This window comes from Bos indicus x Bos taurus, chromosome 4 (genome assembly GCF_003369695.1).
Source record: "Bos indicus x Bos taurus breed Angus x Brahman F1 hybrid chromosome 4, Bos_hybrid_MaternalHap_v2.0, whole genome shotgun sequence".
Classification (NCBI taxonomy): domain Eukaryota; kingdom Metazoa; phylum Chordata; class Mammalia; order Artiodactyla; family Bovidae; genus Bos; species Bos indicus x Bos taurus.
This window is the reverse complement of record NC_040079.1, coordinates 23,972,588-23,991,788: the sequence shown is the minus strand read 5'-3', so window position 1 is coordinate 23,991,788 and position 19,201 is coordinate 23,972,588. Positions and strand designations below refer to the sequence as shown.

The 19,201-nt window shown below is 52.6% G+C and overlaps 1 protein-coding gene across 1 annotated transcript in view; it reads right to left on the bottom strand.

Annotated features, from left to right (window-relative positions):
• Positions 1-19,201, bottom strand: part of PLXNA4 (plexin A4) — a 483,041-nt gene that overhangs the window by 10,323 nt on the left and 453,517 nt on the right. The window contains exons 26-30 of the mRNA XM_027538965.1: positions 14,309-14,412; positions 13,681-13,780; positions 12,159-12,349; positions 10,774-10,943; positions 6,550-6,762 (exon numbers count right to left, since the gene is read on the bottom strand). Of these exons, the coding sequence (XP_027394766.1) occupies positions 6,550-6,762; positions 10,774-10,943; positions 12,159-12,349; positions 13,681-13,780; positions 14,309-14,412 (778 nt within the window). The remainder of the gene's footprint in view (positions 1-6,549; positions 6,763-10,773; positions 10,944-12,158; positions 12,350-13,680; positions 13,781-14,308; positions 14,413-19,201) is intronic.

Genomic DNA, 19,201 nt, shown 5'->3' with positions numbered 1-19,201 from the left:
AGCGCTCCCAGGAGTCCTCACGGTGTCTGCTTGGCCCACACTGAATGCCCATGGCTTCAATGCTGGGAACAGCAAGCCTGAGAGCTTAGAACAGAGGAGGGTGGCGGGGGACAGTCTCCAGGGTGGGGACCAGGGTGAGGCAAGTGAGGCAACTGGGGCACAACATTTTAGTCAAGTCACTCACTCTCACCTGGGCGAGCACAGGTGACCGTGAGGGGCCCTGGGTTCCCAGAACTCAAGGCTTGATCAGGGGAGCGGAGGGCACATTCCTGGAGGCGCTGGATCAGCCTCACCCTGGACCCCAGTCCTGTGTCCCTCCCTCCGCATCCCTCACTGCGTTGACTGTGAATCCATCTGTCCTGCGCTCTGTTCCCCGCCTCCACCTCTGCCCACTGGGGCCCACTGGAGCTGGGTGATAGGCTGGCAGAGGTGGCACCTATGTGCCACTCCAGCATCATGTTCAACACCCTGCCTGAATGACAGTTCCAGTTCATCTGCGCAGAGCATCCCCAGGCCAGCAAGAGTAGGCCAGAGCTGGGTTGGCTGCCCTGCTTGAGCCACAGCCCTGTGTGAAGGCTGTCACACGCCTGGGTCATGTGGACTTCCTTCCTTCACAAACTTTCAGTGTGGGGTCCTCTCTTCCCCTGCCCACCACCCCCCATCTCCAGAGCCATTGGGCCCCTTACTCAGCTCCTGGTCCTGTTTCACTCTAGGTCCTCTGCTCCATTCCAGAAGAGCCCACTCTCTGCCAGGCCTGCAACCCACCCCAAAACATCTTCACGTTCCTCGGAGTTCTGGGGAATGACACCCCAGGTACATGCACTCCAGTGAGAGACTGGATTCATTGCCACTATTGTGGAAGACAGTAAATGCAATGTTCTGTTTTATAGAGGAGACCTGGAGCATCAGCGGTGGCTCCAGCCCCGTCACGCTCAATGATATTTGTGCCATCGCCCCCTCGCAATTGTATGCCAACTGAGCAAAATACATTTGTCCTGTAAGAGGTCATGCCCAAAGCTCGCATGGGGGGAACAGGAACGGACGACTCCCTCATTTCTGTGTCCCGGCCAGCAGCCAGACGTGGCTCTGTCAACACAGCTGGGTCCAGAGTGTCCTCTAGGCAGTCCCACTCTGTCACCACGGACAGTCAGAGCTACTGACTGTAAGGAAAACCCCAGTGTCCCCCTGGTGGGACGGCACTGTCATCAGAAGCAAAGGCTCCTGCCATTTCTGTTACCTGCTTGTGAAACCTTACAGGTAGGAGGATGGCTCTATCAGACTTTCTGCAGAGAGCATCGGGGCTCCTACTGCGACCTGTGTGGTTCCTGGGCAGCCTGAGAGCCCAGGTCAGGGACCACATCGTCTCCCGCAGAAACAGCAGACACCCAGCACCTTGTCCTTTCTGAACGGCCTGCCTTGTAGTGCACTAAAAGCCCGGTCGGTTTCTCCGAAGACAATATTTAGAAAATGTGTTTGTGTGAGAGAAAAAGAGGGAGAGAGTGTGGGATGGAGTTGAGAGTAAAGTGGCGGAGGGAGACCTCTGATTCCTCACCGAAGTTGGGGGGGGGGGCAACCGGCCCCTCCTCTGCTGCCCATGTGCAGAGGGCCCCACCTGTCTGTGCCACACGCAAGCCCACCTGGGGATGGGCCACATGTTCTCATCTTCAGCAAGTTCTACATGGCTGAGCTGAGTGGCTTTGGAATGCTCGATGTCCTAGAGGAGTGTGGGGCGTCGGGTCTGGCTGACATTCAGCCTGGAGCTAAGTGGGCCTGTACCCAGCTGCAGGTCTCTGCTGCCCTTGCTTTGACCTCTCCCCGCTTCTCTCCAGGGCTTTACCTAACTGCACCCCTTGAGCCTGATGGCCCAGCTCTGGCATCTCTGTGCTGTGGGCAAAACTGCTGTCTCCTGAGCACCTGCTATGCAGGGGCTTTATGCTGGGCTCTGCCACTGAGCAGCCTTATTGATTGTGAAGAATGCAATTATGCCCCATTAATGAACTTCACACAAGTGTTCTTATCTGCTGGCTGCGCAGTGAGGAAAGGAAAGGTCAATCTGGACTCCTCTTCTTGAACTTGCTCCATGGGATGTCCTCCTGCAGATGAGTCTTTCTCTAGAAGGGACTGGTGCTCTGAAAGTCTCCTGGGACCCACTCTCCAGCTGGCCAAGGACTGGCCCGCTGAGGAGGGGTGGAGCCCACCACTGGCCTTACCCAGCTTTCTTTGTTGTGCTTGGTCATACTAGGTGGGATGCCAGCACCATCGTGGTTCTGACATGGTTCTGACACTGGCCCTCAGGAGCTGCTACAAATCCAGCTGCCAATCACCAACAGCTGGATTCACTGCTGTGGACTAGTCTGCAGTGTTTCACATTCACGGGCTTCTATGAGATGTGCCCAATGTGATGGTGGCACCTATCTCTGTCTCTAGGATGGCCCCAGTGATTGAGAAGAGGGTCTCCAACGCCCTGAAGTTTTTGCAGAGCCCAATGTATCCTCACCCTTTCAACACCTCAAGGATGAAGATGTAGACACAGAAGACACATCTGAGGCTCTAATGTAGAGACACTTGCCGTTTAGGGTCCTGCACAAAAGTCTTTTCCTCTGTGTTCATTCACTGGCCTCCCTCTGCTCCTTGCTTCCTGAGCCCCCACGAGTACAGTTCATGGTGCCTGCCTATCTGTATCTTCCTCAACTATGAAGGCCATAAGGGAAGGATCAAGACTAATCCATCCTGAGTGTTCAGTGCATCCATGATGGACACCATAAAATGTTTGACTCATGGATGAATGAATATGTTAATGAAATGTCCATACTTCACCTCCAGTATGGCTCCCAGGGTGAACTGTCACAGTTTTATATTTTGAGTGATGGCTTCTTTAGGTGGCATTTTTAAATAGTTAAAATTCTTAGCCTTTTTCACAAGTGACACAGGTGACAGACGGCATCCCAACGTGTGGCACCCTTTAGTCCAGTTCCAAGGGGTCAACTGTGGTTTCATCTCACTCATTCCTATGTACAAAACCTGCGCCTGCATGCAAGGGAGGCTGGGGTTTACTCAGTTCAGTTCAGTCCCTCAGTCATGTCTGACTCTTTGTGACCCCATGAATTGCAGCACACCAGGCCTCCCTGTCCATCACCAACTCCCAGAGTTCACTCAAACTCAGGTCCATTGAGTCAGTGATGCCATCCAGCCATCTCATCCTCTGTCGTCCCCTTCTCCTCCTGCCCCCAATCCCTCCCAGCATCAGAGTCTTTTCAAATGAGTCAACTCTTCACATCAGGTGGCCAAAGTATTGGAGTTTCAGCTTTAGCATCAGTCCTTCCAAAGAACACCCAGGACTGATCTCCTTTAGGATGGACTGGTTGGATCTCCTTGCAGTCCAAGGGACTCTCAAGAGTCTTCTCCAACACTACAGTTCAAAAGCATCAATTCTTTGGCGCTCAGCTTTCTTCACAGTCCAACTCTCACATCCATACATGACCACTGGAAAAACCATAGCCTTGACTAGATGGACCTTTGTTGGCAAAGTAATGTCTCTGCTTTTCAATATGCTGTCTAGGTTGGTCATAACTTTGCTTCCAAGGAGTAAGCATCTTTTAATTTCATGGCTGCAATCACCATCTGCAGTGATTTTGGAGCCCCCAAAAATAAAGTCTAACACTGTTTCCACTGTTTCCCCATCTATTTCCCATGACGTGATGGGACCAGATGCCATGATTTTAGTTTTCTGAATGTTGAGCTTTAAACCAACTTTTCACTCTCCTCTTATTGGGGTTAATTTCTATTTAATATGAGAGGCAATCCCTCTAGCATGAAAATGTTACTGCTATTGGCAATGAGATAGGAATGACTACTGACTGTAACACACCAGTTTGGTGACAACACTGTTGACTTCTGTTCCTTAAGATGAGCGGAGTGGGTGGTTGCTACTGGGGAACCAAGAGATTCTTCTCCCTTACTCTAGATGTGACCGTAAGCAAAACCCCTCATGCTTGGATGAAGGTGGCAAAGACTGGGAGTCTGCAGCGGGGCTGCCAACCACCAGTGCTGCAAGGAGGCAGGAATGGGATGAGGGATGCATGGGAGGACAAGTGGAAGGAAGGATGGGAGGGAGATGGGATGGGAGGACAGGTGGGAGGTTGGGAGGGGGTTGGTGCAGGGATAGGTAGATGAAGAACTTCTAGGAGGTGTGACAGCTTAGGTGGGACAGGATGACTCGGGCTACCCAACCAGCAGTTAGTAAGGCCTCTGGAATCCATATATGTTCCAAGTCCCTAGAAAGAGGGCCAGTCAGAGTAAACCCCATTTCTCAGTGGCACAGACAGAAGGCCCTCCCCAAATGCATGTAGAGCACACTCTACGTCAGCAAGGCCCTACGTATGGACTTCCTGTGTGTGCACAGCAGCCAGACCTCAAAATCAGGGGGTAGGAAAGCCCTGGCCATGAGAAAAGGGGGTTCTACCTTCACTTTTCTGACCTTGAGGCTGCCGGGGCCCTCAGCAGGCCAGCCTCCTGGTGAAGGGAGGGTGGAACTGATCACCAAAGGAAGAAGGTCTCTATACATGATCTCCAGACCAGGGCGTGCTATTTCTCATCCCCTTCTTTTTGCACCCTCATCCCATAAGGAGAGGAGGAAGAATTTGGGACCCCAAACAAGTGAAAGATGACTTTCCTGAGAGTGCCATTGGTTGCTAAGAAACTAGTGAGATAAGAAATGGAAACCATCAAGGCACTCCTAAAAATAACCAGATGGACTGGGGTGACTCGTGACCTGTAGCAGCTACGTGGCCCACCTCTCATTTAGCACCAAGCAAGAGGGAGACCGTTCGCCCAGAACTTGCATTATTCTCACCACAGCGTCCTCTAAGCAGATGCTTCGTCAATGCTCCCCAGCCCATCTCATCCTGGCCTTCTCCCTCCCTGCCCGAGGTCCTGTCGCACTGACACTACACCAGGGCAGGGATGCCCAAGAGCCCAGCTGCTGCCTCTTTCTTTTTTCTCTTCACTGAAGAGCCAGCTGACCACACGGGAGAGCTCGCTTCTGGCAGCTCTGTAGTCAGAAGAGTGAGCCACTGGCGACCCAGGGGGAGGCAAAAGCCTCTTTGGTGACTCAGACATAATCAGATACAAGGACAAAAGAGTGAGCGCTCTCTCTGACAGCCAAGGCTGGATGCGCACCACAGGCACCAGCAGGAAGGGGTGGGGGAGAGATCAAGGGGCAGGGGGAGAGGGAAAACACAATGCAACTCTTTCAGCAGAACTAGGGTGGGATGGTCAGTTTTTGTGACTGGGAATGGCCAGGATCTCACCCCCTCTTGGTTATTCCCTGTATAAAGGAAGGCAGTTTTCAACTTATAAAGATGGGGACTGTGTCTCTACCATGAGCAAAACGGTATTGTTCATTCTGTCTCAGTTGCCGAGTTAAGAACAACTCCTGGTTTCTTTGACTCTTCAAAAAGATCCAAAATCTGAGCCTCCATCCAGGTTTCCTGTCTTTAAGCTTGGAAGAAAGAGAAAGGGACTCTAAACTCAGAATCGCCATGGAGAGTTGTGCAGGCTGTTCACTGCACAAAGGTGGGGGTGAGCTAGGGCAGACAGTCAGCCTGTCACTCAACAAACCACACATTCTGGCGTGGGGCCACATCCTCTGGTAGGAAGGAACACCTTCCTTAATTCGCATGGACACCATATGGGTTGGCAGAGGCCCTGTCTAAAAGGATTGTAAATGGTAGAAAGATTTGGGAGTCAGTTGAATTTGGGGATCTACTTTTCTCTTGGCCACATAAGTCATCTTGGACTGATTACTCAGCCATTCTATATGTATACTTCACCTTCATGGGCACAGAATGAGGTTATAAAGCCTGTCCTCTTATATTCCAGTGCTGCTGTGATGAATAAATAAATAGACTTTCAGCTGGTTGTCTAGCTCAGGTGCTTGGCATACGGAGCTGATGCGACCCAGACAAACCATGAATGTTGTTTATCGTGAGTTAGCTTTGTGCCAAGAGAAACCCAGCTTAATGGCATACAGGTGCCCTCCCCGCCACACACACAGGTGCACAGCTGAGGCTGGATTAGATCAGGGCCTGAAGCATCTAGAGCTCATTGCCTGAGCATCAAGGGACAGCAAGAAGCTCTTCAGGGTTACCATGACATCCCCACAGGACACTGGAAGAACTGCCAGATGGACAGGGCTCCAGTCTGTCTGTGGCAAGATGTTATTCGGTCCCTTGAAGTCTTTTTTGTTTTTCTTTTTTTGGTGAGCGTTAGAGCAGTGGACTGTACTTCTTCCTTGGGCCTAGGAAGATCTGGGTCCTCCACGCAGGGGAGTAGAGCATCGTGGCAACTTCTAGCCATGTCCCATTCTTGTTTTGACTGACAACACCGGGTTCTCGGGCTGTGGGTGTCCCAGTGCAGGATGGGGCTTGGTGCAAGGACCAGCCTGCAAGCTCCACCCACTGCAGAGGGGAAGGGGGCCCCCCTACACACCCCCAGAGAATTGCCTGCTGCAGCCAGGGTCCTGCCTGAGCTCTCTGGGCCAGCACTCACCTCTCCACCCAGTTCTTGTAGCTGGGGATGTCCTTGGCATAGAGCAGCTTGTTGGAGGGGGAGTCCTTGCCCAGCCGGTGCTCCGATGTAGAGCACGAGTCCATGAAGGTCTGGGCCACCACGGAGAGGCAGGCGTCGGTGATGCTGTTCTTGTGGATGTCAAACACGAATTGGGGGTTCTTGATCATGTTGACCCAAAACCGCAGGGGCAGGCTGTGTAGAGGGAAGAGGCAGATGGTCAAGGGAGATGGGGTGGGAGAGCTGGACACTGACCCAGAGAGGTCCCTGGAGGCAGAGAAAAGGCTGGGAAGCAAGCCTTCTGATGGGCCTTTCTCCATGCCATCAGTTCACCTTCTGGGGAGCTGGAGATCAGCAGTGTTGAACAGTCCATTCAGAGATACAGTGTTGATGGGCACTGGAGGTCTCGATGCCCAGCCCAGACTGTAGGACTCCCCAGTGGCCCTGAGAGCACAAGGCTTTGGGGTTCGAAGCAGTCATGACAGGTGCTAGAAAGTGGAATGTCTAACTCTCTCTCCCACTGTCTGCCCCCACGTTAGATACAAAACATATCTGGTTGGCAAATCTTAACTAGCCTGGAACCTAGGCTATTTATTATTCTCTGTCCTCACAGTAACATGTGGAAGAAGCACATGTTCTTCTTCCCTGAAGAAGGAACACTCTTCCTCTCCGCCTGGCCTAATCAATTTGTTTTACATGGTGAGGGCCCTGGCACTAGACAGTTCAAGCAAAACTTACTGATTCTCATCTCCAAGCTGTCAAGCTGAACAAACCCCACTTCTGGCTCTCACCTGCCCCATTATGTCCTCTCCTTCCTCTCCCTTTCTTTTAGTCAGCACCTACTCTACACCAAGAGCCATGCTAGCAGCTGTGGGTACAGCGTGAATAAGACCTATCCCTGGTCCTTGAGAAGCCTGCATTCTGGTGGGCTCATGGGGAGGTCAGGCACGCAATCAAGAATTTTAGGTTCTGGACCCAGAGGATGGAGGGGGTCCAGTTTAAGACCTAGGTTGGTGTGATCACAGCTACCCAGAGGGACGTGTCCGGAAGTCCGGAAAGTCTTCACAGAGGGGACCACGCTAAATGGTCTCTGTTTTAAAGATACAGAGGTGTTCTTTAGCTGAATGAAGCCTGGAGGAAGAGGGCGAGGAAAAGGAGGAGGAAGGAACCTCCAAAGGGGAATCAGTTCAACAAACAGGACGTGAAACATGCAGTGCGGTCTGGGAACCATAAACCCTCTAGCTATATGCTAGAAAGGATCCTGGAGCATTGGGTAAAGCCTGCCCACGTACCCCTCTGTGACTACATTCCGCTGCCTCTCTGATCCTGCAACTGCCATCCAGCCTATGGAGACGTAGATCAGGAAGTGGGATGGCACCCAGCAAGGGATCACTTATTTCCCTCCCTCTGCCCCCACCTCCTCACCTCCTGCCATGTGCCCTGATGTTTTATTGTTGTTTTGGTTGCTGTTCTCACGGTTGGTAATAGTTGGTAACAGTCATAATGTTCCTATGTGTTTGGCTTGCTTCTTAGAACTAAAAGTCTTTTGAATTACAGTATTTCAACCCAGCAAGAACAAGATGTCTATATTCGTTGTATCTTCCAGCAGCCAGCATATACATAAAACAAATGCTAAAATACAGTAAGACCTCATGTTCAAGACTGCCAATCAGTCAACAAGTATTTATTAAGTTCCTACGAAGTGTGCTCTGGAGCCAGCACTGAGGTCTAACAATGTTAAGTGGCCCTCATTTCATCCTGGGAAATCCAAAGAGCAAATAAAGGGATGGTAAAAGTTCTGACACTCGGGGGAAAGTCAGGGTCACTGCAGCTGCCCAGGGGAGACCCTGAGAGCTTGGCTTAGAGCCCTGGATGCAGGGCTGCCCAAATGATGAAACCTCCAGTCACATCTTCCTGCTTCCCGAAGTTCAACATGGAGAGGGACCCTGGAGCCCACACTTGCCACATGGATGTTTCTTTCCAACACTCTCCTTCCTTCAGCCAGTTGTGCTGACAGGCAAATCAAACAGGGAAACCACAGCAGCTCCTGCCTAATGAAATATTAGCATATTATTAACATTAGTGGTGGCACTAATCTCTGGTTGATTGCAGCCACTCAGGCTAAATGAGCAGGAGGTTTATTTAAAAGAGAAAAGGCAGGGGGATGAGGAGGAAGGGGGCAGGGGAGAGGGTGAGCTACAACTTTGGCCAGGAATAAGGAAACAATCTCTTTCCAATCAGGAACAATGGACCCTGAGTCAGTATGTAGACCTCATAATTCCTGGACTGACTGAGTCTTGCGCAGGTGGCCATGGTCAGGGTTGGGGAAGTGTGTTCTCTGGTGAGAGGACCTGAGAGTTGGTACTCCTGCCTGACTGCCCTTCACTGGGACCGGAGCTCTTTCTGAGAACAGCTGGCACTTGGAAGAGCTGGAGGGAAGGAAGACTCTGCCCTCTCCCCCAAGGACTTTATTGGATCTTGGAGGTGGATTTAGCCCAGTGGGAGGTGTATGCTCATTTAGATACCATTTCAGGGGATGCACTTGTAAAGGTTACAAGGGCATGGTCTGGAAATAGCAGCTCTCCCAGGATAAGGTCTGGACAGGGCATTTCTTGTATTCTGAAGGCTGCAGGCATTCAACTCAGGTGGTAGGAAGACTCAGTGGCAGAGAGAAGCAGATTAGGTGGGTCAGGGACATGCCCTTGGAACAGCTCTGCAGAGTCATTCTGTAAAGGTGTGCAGAGTCAAATGCAATCCTTCTTTTTTTTTTTTTTTTTTTCTGGCCATGCCATGTGGAATGTAGGATCTTAGTCCCCAGACTGAGGATCAAACCCATGCCCCCTGCATTGGGAGTGCAGAGTCTTAACCACTGGACCACCAGGGAAGCCCTCAAATGCAGTCTTACCTACGGGCAGTCACCGGGAAAGGCCAGACCTGCAAGCCTTTCAGAAGAGGGAGCAGCCTTCACCCAGTGCTGGACTAGATGGGATCCAGAGTCTAACTGTCTTATTTCCGAAAGGTCACAAGAACTCCACAATGTACCCCGAATTACCGTGGGAGCAACCCTACTCTTCCGTTTTACATCCAAAACTGTTCCTGCCTGACTTTCCAAATTTAGTGGAGATGCACTATTCTTCAGGGGAGAGAGGAAGCCAGAGCATCCTACCCTGAATAACATTCCAATGCCCCAGGCTGGGACCCTGGGCTGTCAGGGTGGCTGGCTGAGCCCTAGTACCATGTCAATCCTGGCAGTTGGCAGGTGCTACTCTGAAAGAATGGGCTGGGGAAGAACACCCCAGGACAGGGACTGTGTAAAAGCTACTGGGAGGCGATTCTGGAACTAAAGGGACTAAATATAAGATGGCTTTACCCTAGGTGGAACTCTCAAGTAGAGACCATCTTGGCTCTGCATCTCCATCAATATTTATTGAGTCCCAGCTCTGTGCAAGATTCCGCCACGAGAGCTGCATACTGATGTCTGACCTTGCAGTCTCAGTGAAACAACCGACACACGAACGAAGGGAAAGGCGGATAAAGGCTAAAGGAGAGAGGGGACCGTGATGAGACACCTACAGTGTCATTTAAGAGTTAGAGGCTCCCCTCGTCTCAAAGACACCCTAGTTATGGGACAGTCCCTTCCCCAAAGGGAATTCTGAAAAGGGAAAACCATGTCTTGAATGAACTGGAAAGACTCCCATGTTCATCTAGGTGACTCCTAGCTGTGCTCCAAACTCCATTTAAGAGTCTGTGAGCTCCTGCCTGTCTACAGCCCGGCTGCACACACGCACTCCACATCCTCACATGTGCCCCTCTATTCAAACAGCTGCCGTCCTGTCAGCCCACGGAGGGCAGAAGGCACGACCCGAGTCTTTGCAAACTCAGGGTCCAGCATGTCAGGCACAGGGGAGGGACCAGGATGTGAGAGCGACCTGGCTGTGACATCTGGCATGCTCATGTTTGCTCATTTAGTTGGTTTAATGTTTGTTGACTGAAAGAACCGATGACAAAGATGGACGACTCCACTGAGGAAAGGGAGAGAGGAAGTGAACGCCCAAAAGGACCGGAAGCAGGTGGAGCCCCACAGAGCGCCTGCGCAGAGCTGCCGCAGCGGGGAAGGCGGGCTGGCCCCTTCTGCTTGTCTCCAAGGCCGACCATCAACTCGGGGGTGGCCTCTCCCCGTGCGGCTTCCGCTTGCCCTTCACTCACCAATTGCTCTTCCAGGTGTGGCGGACGTGCGGGTCGTGGATGCCGTGCTTGTCCGCCTGCTCGTCCAGAAAGTCGAACATGTACTTGATGGCCAGGGGCAGGGCCGAACCGCGGTGCGCCGTGCTGAAGATGGTCTCGAACAGGTCGTCCACGAACTTCTGCAGCGTGCCCTGCGGAGGGGACCAAGTTCACAGTTCGCCCGCCCTGAGAGCTCTGAGGACGGGGCTGTATGATCGCCCGGCCTCCCAGATGGCGGAGGGGAGGGGAGGCCAGCACACAGCCAGGCCTGCTTGGGTAAAATCGCATAAGCGCGTGCAAAGAATCTGCACCCTCCTCCTGCCCGCTCTCATCTGTCTCGGAGCAGCTTTCCATTTCCCCGGCACGTGGAAAATAGATATAACACTGATGACTGGACCTAAGGAAGCCTCCCTCTGCCAACACCGCGGTTTGGTTTTAACACCCTTCGGTGGTGTTATTTTAGCACTTTTCACAAATGCTAATGAACAACTCACTCGGTCAGAGCAGAGAAGCACAATCTGCTGGTTCTGTTCGGGCATTACTCACGTCAGCTAATGAACAGTTTACTCATTTGGATCCACAAAGAGCAGAGCTGGGGCCAGTCTCGGGCCTTGTGGGACTAACTGTAGGCACACAGGGTCCCCAGAACCAGGATTAGAAAGGGGGCCTGCAAAGTCACTGATGGGGCCGCAGTTTCCACCACTAGAGACTGTATATGACACCCCAGAGATATATAGCCAGTCTTCCAGAAGGCATGGCAGAGGACCAGGAATGCACATGGCTAGTGTCTCTCTATTTGAACAAGGGCAAGAGAAGGGATTGGAGAAGGCAATGGCACCCCACTCCAGTACTCTTGCCTGGAAAATCCCATGGGCGGAAGAGCCTGGTAGGCTGCAGTCCATGGGGTCGCTAAGAGTCAGACATGACTGAGTGACTTCACTTCACTTTTCACTTTCATGCATTGGAGAAGGAAATGGCAACCCACTCCAGTGTTCTTGCCTGGAGAATCCCAGGGATGGGGGAGCCTGGTGGGCTGCTGTCTCTGGGGTCACACAGAGTCGGACATAACTGAAGTGACTTAGCCGTAGCCGTAAGAGAAGGGATGGAATCGAGACTTCAGACTGCGTGCCAGCCTGGATGTATGGGAGGGGCTGGCTGCAGGACTGGGTTGAGAAGAATGCTGAGGTTCTGTGCTGGGAAGGAGATCAGGCTGATGAGCAGGGCCTGCATGGATGGATGACTGAGGTGGGGGTCAGGGTGGCACCAGCACAGATGCTAGGTATTTGCCAGCTCTGACATTTCTGTGGGGTGATGACACCCCACCCCATAACCCACCCGCACCCCACACCCTGGCTGACGTCCTGTACCTTAGTGGCCAGCAGTCGTGTAAGATAGATTTCAGACACCATCTTGCTCCCCCGGTCCCCCTCCTTCTGGTCCCCGTGCTCATGGTTCTTCACCAGGTGCCACATCTTGACTCCGCTCTCCAGGTCAGGGGTGATCATTGGTGTGCGCGAACGGAGGCTGTCGGGGCTGCCCGTGTACCGGATCATGTTTTCTGCCAATGCAAGGACCCCAGGCGGGTAAGGCCGCCCAGCCTTCCAGCCTATTGTTTATGATACACCTCGGCTCCAGCTGAGGCCAACTCTGATCCTTCTTGCCTCTGGAGGCGCTTCTGTCCATTCCTGAAACTGGAACATCTTTTCCACCGCCTCCAGGAAATTCTCTGTGTCTTGTCCACCCAATCGGATTCCTTTCCCTCTTGTACTTGCATCTCTCCAGCCCTTATGATTCAATTTGTAAAAAATACAAGCTTGTCTCTTTTTGTACTTTCCTTGTAAGAGTTCTCAAGTCTCAGGATGTGTTCTGTGTCGCCAATTAAGTACCAATGAAAGAGCTCGGGGTGGTGGTGGGGGGGGGGGAGGGGGCCTTCCCCTGTGGCGTCAGTGGTAAAGAACCCACTTGCCAATGCTGGAGACACAAGTTCTATCCCTGGATGGATCGAGAAGATTCCCTGGAGGAGGGCATGGCAACACACTCCAGTATCCTTGCCTGGAGAATCCCATGGACAGAGGAGCCTGGCGGGCTCCAGTCCATAGGGTCGTACAGTCAGACTGAAGCGACTTAGCACGCGCTCCTGAAAGAGCTGGGACCCTGTTTCCCTTAACCGGTGACTGACCAGCTGAGTGATCGCCCTGCCACTTGTGTACCTTCGCCTGCCTCTCTCGCGTGGACCATTTATCTGCTGCAACAGGTGTGGTGAGATGAGTGCCGAGCGGGAAAAGAAGAGGCAGGTCCCACTGTGTGCAGGCACCACTGTGTGTTGTCTTCTATTTCCCAGAACCGTCTCATGAAGCTGGTGGCTTTTTCAGCCAGTTTTGCTGGTAAGAAGGCACCGGGGCGTCCAGCCCACCTCTGGCACCCTTCTCCCCACCCTAAGGAGCAGAGACCTGGGTCTGTACCTTCCCTCAACTGCTTCATAGTGTGTGACCTTTACCCGTCATTTAGCCTCTGTGCATCAGAGTTATCATTTGCTAATCTGCATAACAGGGGGAAATAATAATTATTTAATTCACTGATTATTATGAACCTGACGTTTGATAATGAGTTATCACAAACGTGGAAGCATCTTAGAGACTGTAGGACGCTCAGGAAGGTTAGACTTTCTTCTTGTTTCCAGGGACGAAGCTCCTGCATCAGAGTCCCTGCTCAGAACCAGGAACCTTCTTTTGGGTACAGTGTGCCTTTCTGGGGGCCAAGCTGCCTGACTCCCCACATCCCTCCCCACTCCCTATCCCTGGCACCCACTATCTTCCAGCAGTGCTGCCATGGTGACCACAGCTGCTCAGGGGGCATCCTTTCTTCCCCAGAAAGATTTGATGAACTCACCGTATTTACTGGCTGAGGTCCTGGAGACAGTGGAGTTGTTCACTGCATTGTAGGCTGTCACTTGCTTGGACACTAAGGCCACCACGGAACCATCTGGCACCTACCGGGGAAAGGCAGGTAAGGGCCTGGTCACAGAAACTGCCACCCAGTCAGGACGAACGTGGTCCTTGGGGACAATCAGGGCCTCACTGAGAACCAGGGGATGGAGGAGGCTGTCAGTTTTCCTTTGATGAAACAGGACAGATCTGAGTATAGAACTGTAGTCCATGGTGGGGCTCACTCTTGGAGTGACTCAGGCAAGAGCCTCTCACCAGCACCCTCTGTCCTTATGCTTCCCTGGGACAGCACCCAGCCTTAAACTCCAGGGCTCACCTAAGAAAGGCTTTTGCTCAGGGTCTTTGCCCATGCCCTGCAGGAAGCGCACACCCAGCATGCTATCTCCAGGAAGGTCAGGGTGTCGTGGGGTCCCATGTTTTCCCTGGGTCACTAAGGGCACACAAAGTGCTGGTGAAGAAATGGGTTTAGGGCTTGGTAAGAGCCTCAGGATGACCCTGTTATTCACCGACAGAGACCCCCAGGGACCTGGCTGCCTAGCTTGCTAGCCCCTCCCCATCCATGGTCCCCTCACCTGGTAATGTGCCAGGGTGTTGAGTCTCTTCCAGTCATTCTCAATCTTAGTGGTGATGTCTTCATCCTGCAGGATCATCCTCGCCCCGCTTCCTTGTCGCCACTCTGTAGGGGGAACAGTTCCATCTCAGACAGGCCCTTGGGCCCCTCCCATGGGACCCTGAGGACCCCTGTGCAGGCAAGTGCACGGCACCACCTCAGGGTGCCTCCAAAGACAGACAGGTGCTCGCAGATGCTCCCAGAGGAGGGGTGCAGAAGCACAGGGGGACCCTGATTCCCAGGTCTGGTTCTCATCCCAACAAACTATATGACAGACATAGGAATAACGTCACCTCCACTGCCCACGTGTTCCTGATGGGTGGCCACATCGGCAAGAATTCAATGCTGATTAAATGAATGAAGAAGGCAGGGGGCTTCCCTGGAGGCTCAGTGGTAAAGAATCGTCCCACCAAAGCAGAAGACACGGGTTTGACTCCTGATGTGGGAAGATCTCACTCTGCCGTGGAACAGCTAAGTCCAGTACACCACAGCTACTGAGCCTGTGCCCTAGAGTCCAGAAACTGCAAATACCGAGCCCACATGCCACACCTACTGAAGCCTGGGCATCCTAGGTGCTCTGCAACAGGAGAAGTGACTGCAAGGAGAAACCTCTGCACCGCAACTAGAGAAAGCCCACATGACAATGAAGACCCAGCACGGCCAAAAATAAGTATTAAAAAAAAGGCACGTGAGGACACTTAAGGACATACTAAGCAAATGCAAGGTGGCATCACCAGTGTCACGTACTCTTTGCTTGACTGTGAGGTCTTGGAGCTAACGAGACCAAGACGGCAAATTCCACCACTAGGCACCCTCTTCCTATTCCAGGGGTGCGACTTGGACCCAAAAGCCAGCAGGTGGGCCAGTCTTGGCAGAGAGATTGAGTAAATGTACGTGGAGGGGCCAGCAAAACCTATCCTCACACCCAAGAACAGCCACAAAGTCGATGTGGAGAACAGCATCTTGGTGATCTATCCGACACCTAATTTTCTTTGATGCCATAGGTGTACGGTTACCTCCTACCTTATCCTCATGGGTCCCAGACACCTACACACATGGGTTCCCTGATGGATCCCACATGGGGGAACAGGAGACTGTTTCTCATCTGCCAAACCCTCACCGCCACATGTGGTACAAATCACGTGGGGATGGGGACACGCACATTCCTGTCCTGAAAAGTTCGCACATGGAGACCCAGGTGCAAGCCAGACACAGACCAGCTCTCGTGCACGAATGCATCCACATCCACACACGCACACATGCTCACATGCACACACCAGAAAGGAAAACGGCCTTCTCAATTCAAGTACAACATGTGTGTCTGCCAAAAAGCCAGGAATCTGGTTTCCAAGCAGCCATGACCCCACTCAGCGCCTCACAGATGCTGAGATTCTGAAACGGGTGAGAGCACCGGGTTTTTGCGGCGTGCGGGTGGGGGCTGGCGTGAGTTACCCTCTGTCCTGGTCTAACCCCGCCTTGGATTTTTTACTGTGGCTCCACAGACACACATTTCGGCTTCCCTCCCCTGTTCTCTCCTGTCCAGCTGAGGGAACATGACTGATTCCTTCCTGCCTTGTGCACTTGGCATGGCCAGTGCTGCAGATGAGAATCCGGCCCAGGAAGGGAGCTGCCTGCCTTCAGCAGGAACAGAGATGTTCCTAACAGCCACGTCCGTGCCTCTAGCTCCCGAGCTTGTCTGCTGCCTGGTTTAGAGCTTCTTGTAGCAACAGGCTGTCCCAGGAATGAAAACATGAGGGTGCCATGTGGGTTCACTGGAGCAGAGGAGCCTCCAGAGGTCTCTGGGGACCAGCTGTCACTTAGTGCTGTTGACGGCACGGCTGGACTCGATCACGGTGGTGAGGGTCTGGGGGCAGGTGGGGTGGTATGTAAAAGGGCAGATGCCCCACTGGGGCACCTGGTCATCAGCATTTTGTTTGTTTGTTGTCATGTTGTCTGTTGTGGGTTTTTTGTTTTGGATTTTATGCAGGTAGGTATGAGTGCATGTTTTTTGAGTGGTTGCAGTGGCGTGCTGCAGTCCATGGGTCGCAAAGAGTCAGACAGGACTGAGCAACTGAACTGAACTGAAGACTAGCCTGGGCCAAGGATAAGGCAGGGACACACGTTGTCCCAGTTGCACAAAGATAAATGGCCCTGAATGATAAAGCCTCGTGGGTCTCCCCTCTTGCCTTGTGAATGGTGCCAGGCCATTAAGTCAGAGGAGAACACATGGATGGGGGCCCGGAAGGCAGGCAGTGCTCTGCATGCTCCACATGGGAGCCGGAGGAGGAACAGGGGCCCAGCTCTGGACACTAAGTCTCCTGGCCAGGCCCGAGGGTAGAGGACTGCGCTTCACTAAAGAGGCCATGGGGCTGGCCAGGATTAAGTGGGGTAAGGTACCCACAGAGGGCCAGCTTGCTGGTGTGCACTGGCTCCCTTGCCAATGGCTCTGTAGCACCTCTCAGGGGGATGTAAACAAACCAAACCACCTGGGGGACCGAGCAATGACAGCTGGTGACTTAATGCTGGAGCTGGACGCAGAATTCCTCGCTATACAACTGCCCTGAAGTTGTGCAGTGCGCAGCCTGTGCGGCCCTATGCAGCAGCCCTGGCTCTGAATCGTGTCCAGCAATTATGTAAGCAAATGAAAGTCAGTCTGCCTCTCTGCCCTCGACTGAAAAAATGTAGGGCAGAGTGCGGCCATCCTCCCCCCACTCAGGGCAGCCAAGGGATGATGGCTTGTCCTTGGGAGTACAAAACTGATGCCACCAGATGCCCAGCAGCAGGGCTAGCCCAGCACGTGGCACACAGTAAGTACCTGATGAATATTTATTACATGAATAATACATAAGTGAAAAGAGTGAAATAGATGAATAGATGAAAGAGGAGAAAGAGTAAGTGACTGAGTAACAGTGGCTTATTTTCCAAGCAGTGAAAGGATTTTATACCCGTGGGTTGCTGCTCCATGGTGGGCAGACAGCAAGCTACAGGTCAACTGTGAGCTGAGCTGTTAGAACTTGGGACAAAGGTAGAGCTGACCTCCAGAAGCTCAGCTGGGCACATTCACCGCCAAAGTTAAAGTTCCCTGGAATGATTATCACTCGTTCTTCCAGTTTTACAACTGGGAAATTAAAGAAGCAGGTTGGGAAGGCAGACCTGGAGGTCACTGCAACTTGGAGCTCTGTAGTGTGGTGCTCACCACGTGTGTGAGCCACTCAAGTGTTGGGGGTGTGGACAGTGATGGCTGGACTGGAGCTTGGGCTGTGACCACACTGGGATGCTGGTGAGTAGCTGCCTCCCCTCAACTCCAGACTCTGAGCTCCAGGAATCCCAGTGGGACACAGCCCTTCCACCTCCACAAAATCAAGTCCATGCGGATGGGGTTACATGCCTTCCACACTGGCTGAGGCTTGTGGTCAGTGATATGCAGTGGGCAGCAGGATGGTCAAGGGCGGCAGGAAGCCTGCCCATCACTGTTATCAGTGCTTAGTCACATGTTTAGGGGCTGTCAGAAGAGGTGTCCTGTCCATTGGTCCTGCCAGCCCCGGCCCCTGCCTCTGGGGTGCCAGCGGGCAACAGGGAGGCAATGACTATTGTCTTTTTTGGCAACTATCTCAAAAAGTTAAGAATGTTCCTCCAAAGGCCAATATGATGATAGAAAGCTGGAGAACACTTAGTCCTGCTTTCAGATCTCTCGAGTGAAGTGAAGTGTCAGTCACTCAGTCGTGTCCGACCTCTTTGTGACCCCATGGACTGTAGCCCACCAGGCTTCTCTGTCCGTGGAATTCTCCAGGCAAGAATACTGGAGTGGGTAGCCAGTCCCTTCTCCAGGAGATCCCAACCAAGGACCTAGGTCTCCTGCATTGCAGGCAGACTCTTTACCGTTTGATCCACGAGGGAAGCTCTCTTAGATCTCTCAAGCCTGTTATTCTCCTCCTACAGGAAAGATGCTATGTGCTTTTTCCCCTGAAATATCAGAAAGGTGAAAAAGTGAAAACCTCTGTTCCATCTCCAAACCAATCCTGAAGAATGAACGCAAGAAATATGGGAGCCTGGTGTTGGCAGCTTCATCCCTGGGACATGCAGGAAAGAAGAGAGGCCGTGGGTGGCCTGCCCAGCTGAGCCGGAATGAAGAAGTATGGATGCAACATGAGGGCAGGGCGTCCCTGGCACCAAGTGACATAAGTGGGCTAAACCCATCCCTCAATCTCACTCTTCTCTGCCCAGGGTCCTCAAGCTCACCTGTGGCCTGAACACATGTCATTTCCATGTCACTCTTTTCCTTCCTTTTCTGAAACCCCATATCCAAGCCAGCTAGGGCCTCTCTTTCCCCAGACTCACCATGGGGTATCTCAGGAAAATCAAACAGGGTAGGCTCCGCTTTCTGGAATGCTCCTGTGCTCCTTCAAGACCTGCTCTTGACAGAGGTAGGGGCCATGGAGCTCACATTGGGACCAGGAACAGCCAAGGTCAAAGATCAAAGCTGCTGGCTTCCCTCTGTCCCAGGAAGAGTCCAGCCCACAAACTGCATGGCTGGCTTCGTGAACCCTCATCCCTACCCAGTGGTAGAGAGCCCCAAGGGTGGGGTGGGCCAGTTGAGGGCGAGGCAGACCTGCAGTCTTCAGGTCTGGTGTCCTTGGCAGTGTGGGCGGCTGGTCAGGTCACGAGGCCCCCGAGCAAGGGCATATCTAATTTTGTGCTCTGGGTACTTCTGCATATTCAACATAGGCTTAGTCCTAATAACAGTAATGGAAATCAACAGTATCCAGGTCTCCTCATCCCAGGTTCAGCATTCTTTCCACCAAATAGGCTCCTTCTGTCTTGCCTATGAAAACAGCACTAAAAATATCTCTCTTTT